Source organism: Sphaeroforma arctica (assembly GCF_001186125.1).
Source record: "Sphaeroforma arctica JP610 unplaced genomic scaffold supercont1.4253, whole genome shotgun sequence".
Lineage (NCBI taxonomy): Eukaryota > Ichthyosporea > Ichthyophonida > Sphaeroforma > Sphaeroforma arctica.
In genome coordinates, this window is record NW_014036305.1 from 1 (window position 1) to 2,600 (window position 2,600).

General features: G+C 36.3%; 1 protein-coding gene across 1 annotated transcript; it reads left to right on the forward strand.

Moving 5' to 3' along the window:
* Nucleotides 1–625: 625 nt before the first annotated feature.
* SARC_14178 (hypothetical protein) lies at nt 626–2,219 on the forward strand (the record flags this gene model as incomplete). Its single annotated transcript, XM_014291690.1, has 3 exons — nt 626–798; nt 1,567–1,711; nt 2,154–2,219. Coding segments are annotated over 3 exons (384 nt in total), but the record flags the coding sequence as incomplete, so codon positions are not given.
* Between the last annotated feature and the right edge of the window lie 381 nt (nt 2,220–2,600).

A 2,600-nucleotide genomic window follows, 5' to 3' on the forward strand; every position in this document is an offset into this window, starting at 1 on the left:
TAGTATTACTATATATATATATATATATAGTAGTATATATATTATTATATTATAGTAAGTAATATATATATATATATATATATATATATATATACGTGTGTGTGTGTGTATGTGTGTGTGTGTGTGTGTATTAATGTATACGTATATATTTCTGTAGATGTATATGTCTATGTATATTTGTACATATATAAATATACGCGTGTGTTGGTGTGTTTTCCTTTCTATGCACTTATTTTAGAACGTTACTTTTTTTTTGGTATCTGAGTGTGTGTAAATCACAAATGAACGTTAATGCATCAAAATGCATTGCTATTTTTTGCATATATTTATGAATATTGCGAATCTTATTATTTCACATACATACATATCATATATGTGTATCATTAGAAAGTTATGCTGTCGAAACATCATTTGAACATTTAAGTCTCGTTGAAAGTAGCCGGAAATGTTGTTTTCCTAACATTTTGTAAGCACCAGCTGTAGTCGCGCACATATATGTCTAAGATGCAAGCTTCTATTCATAGCTACATTCACGAAGTGTTCTTAAATATATCCTGATTGAAACGGCGCTTGAATCCACCGCTTTTTTGTATGTGGCTCATATATCTAATGTATGTTCGTGTAGGTATCTAGTACGGCTCGGGACACAATCACGGCCACAGAGAAGATATACTACACCAAAGAGACGCAGACTGACAGTAATTGGATGGACGACGAGATTGAGAAACAAGTGCAGCAACGGTTAGCGGATATGGAGGCGGCCCAGAAGCAGAAGGAAGCAATCGAGGAGGAAAAAAGGTAGGCATGGCTGTCGTTTCCCAGTGAAATGAATGGAGTTGGGTCACATTCTTATAGCCATACCCAATGTGTGAAGTTTGACGAGAGGGCTATCGAGAATCAAGCTCATGGATCTCGAAGAAGACACGATGAAACGCAGAATTGTGCTTCTGGTTCACGGCAGCGCATGCAGCATCTATGCGCATGTGTGCAATATACTGGCCATGTCAGACTCGTCTTGCATGATCACTAGTACGGTGTTTTCACATTTTGAGCACTAAATCAACAGCGTATTACGTATTTGTCAGTGTATGCTTTTTTTAGATTAGTACAGCAGCGTGTGGATATAGCAAGGACTTTGTATATATATATGCCATTCACCCATGGAAGTATGCTGTTTGGGAAGTATCGAATATTGACGGCGGTGGCGCCAATTGATACATACAGACTTGCCATGCAGTTGCTGAGTTCATATATGGGCTTGTGGAGAGATCAGGTAGCAGATCTGCATGCTTTGCAGCCATACTGACCACTATTCAGTGTGTGAGTGGTCAAGACTACTCTCCGAAAATCGGTGTTTTATATTCTTCCAAGAAAAGTGATGTTGCTTAATTGTACCAATCGGACGTGCATGCCTAACGCTGTATGAAAAAGTCAAATTGGAACACGGTGCGTATGCTCAGATCGGTATACGATGTGCTTGTGTCGGGTGATGATAGATACATGCTCTACTTCGTGTATTCTCACATACAGACGAAACCCTCGTGTCGTTTTTTTTCTTCTTCACAGGATTGCAAAAGAAGAGGCCGCCGCTCAAGCACGACACGAACAAGGTATAAGTCGGGTTAGCGTTGGTGTGTTCAACATCAATACCAGTGGGCCTGAAACGTCAAATATGAAGATTGGCATTCGCATGTCCAAAATGCTCCGAACGGTATTAATTGCGATATTCGGTAGTGGGAGTTATGATAGCAAACGATTCTGTGCTCAATTTAGTTTCAGCCTATATAGGATTTATATATATATATATATTAAGTATAGTTGTAGCCTCCTGTATTTACATGTAGAAACACTAAACTATTGACGTTCGTATGCACACAATCGCAACTCTGCATACTGACACATGAAATTGTGTGCATATCCATGTACGCATAGGAATATTTCTTTTATATATGTATCCAAATTCTCCTGCTGTCGTATATGCCAATTTGTTCCTCTTTGCACATAAGTGTATTGTTTGCAACACACACACACTTTGGTCACAGTATAATGTTCTATCGTCACACTAAAAGTATCATGTATGGTTATGTACATCCCATTTGCTCATGGTCGCTATTATCTTCTTCACAATCGGAATCTCGTCCTCGCCAAAACAGAGCTTGCACAGCAAGACGTCAACTCGCACATGGCTGTGCTTAACCCCAGTGAATCGACTGCCATAATTCAGACAGACAGCTTTGCCAGGTACAATATTAGAGCTTGTACTGACACATCACAAAGTATATATTTTCAAACATGGTTATATATATATGTATAAATCTATTTATATCTATTTATATTTCTATATTTCTATATTTCTGTATTTCTATTTCTATATATGTATATATATATCTATATATATTTATATATATATATATATATATAATGTATGTATGTATGTATGTATTTATGTTTGTATGTATGTATGTATGTATGTATGTATGTATGTATATGTGTGTGTGTATGTGTATATATATATATATATATATATATATATATATATATATATATATAGTAAGTAGTAACGTTAGTTAGTTCGTTACGTAGTACGTAGTATACTACGT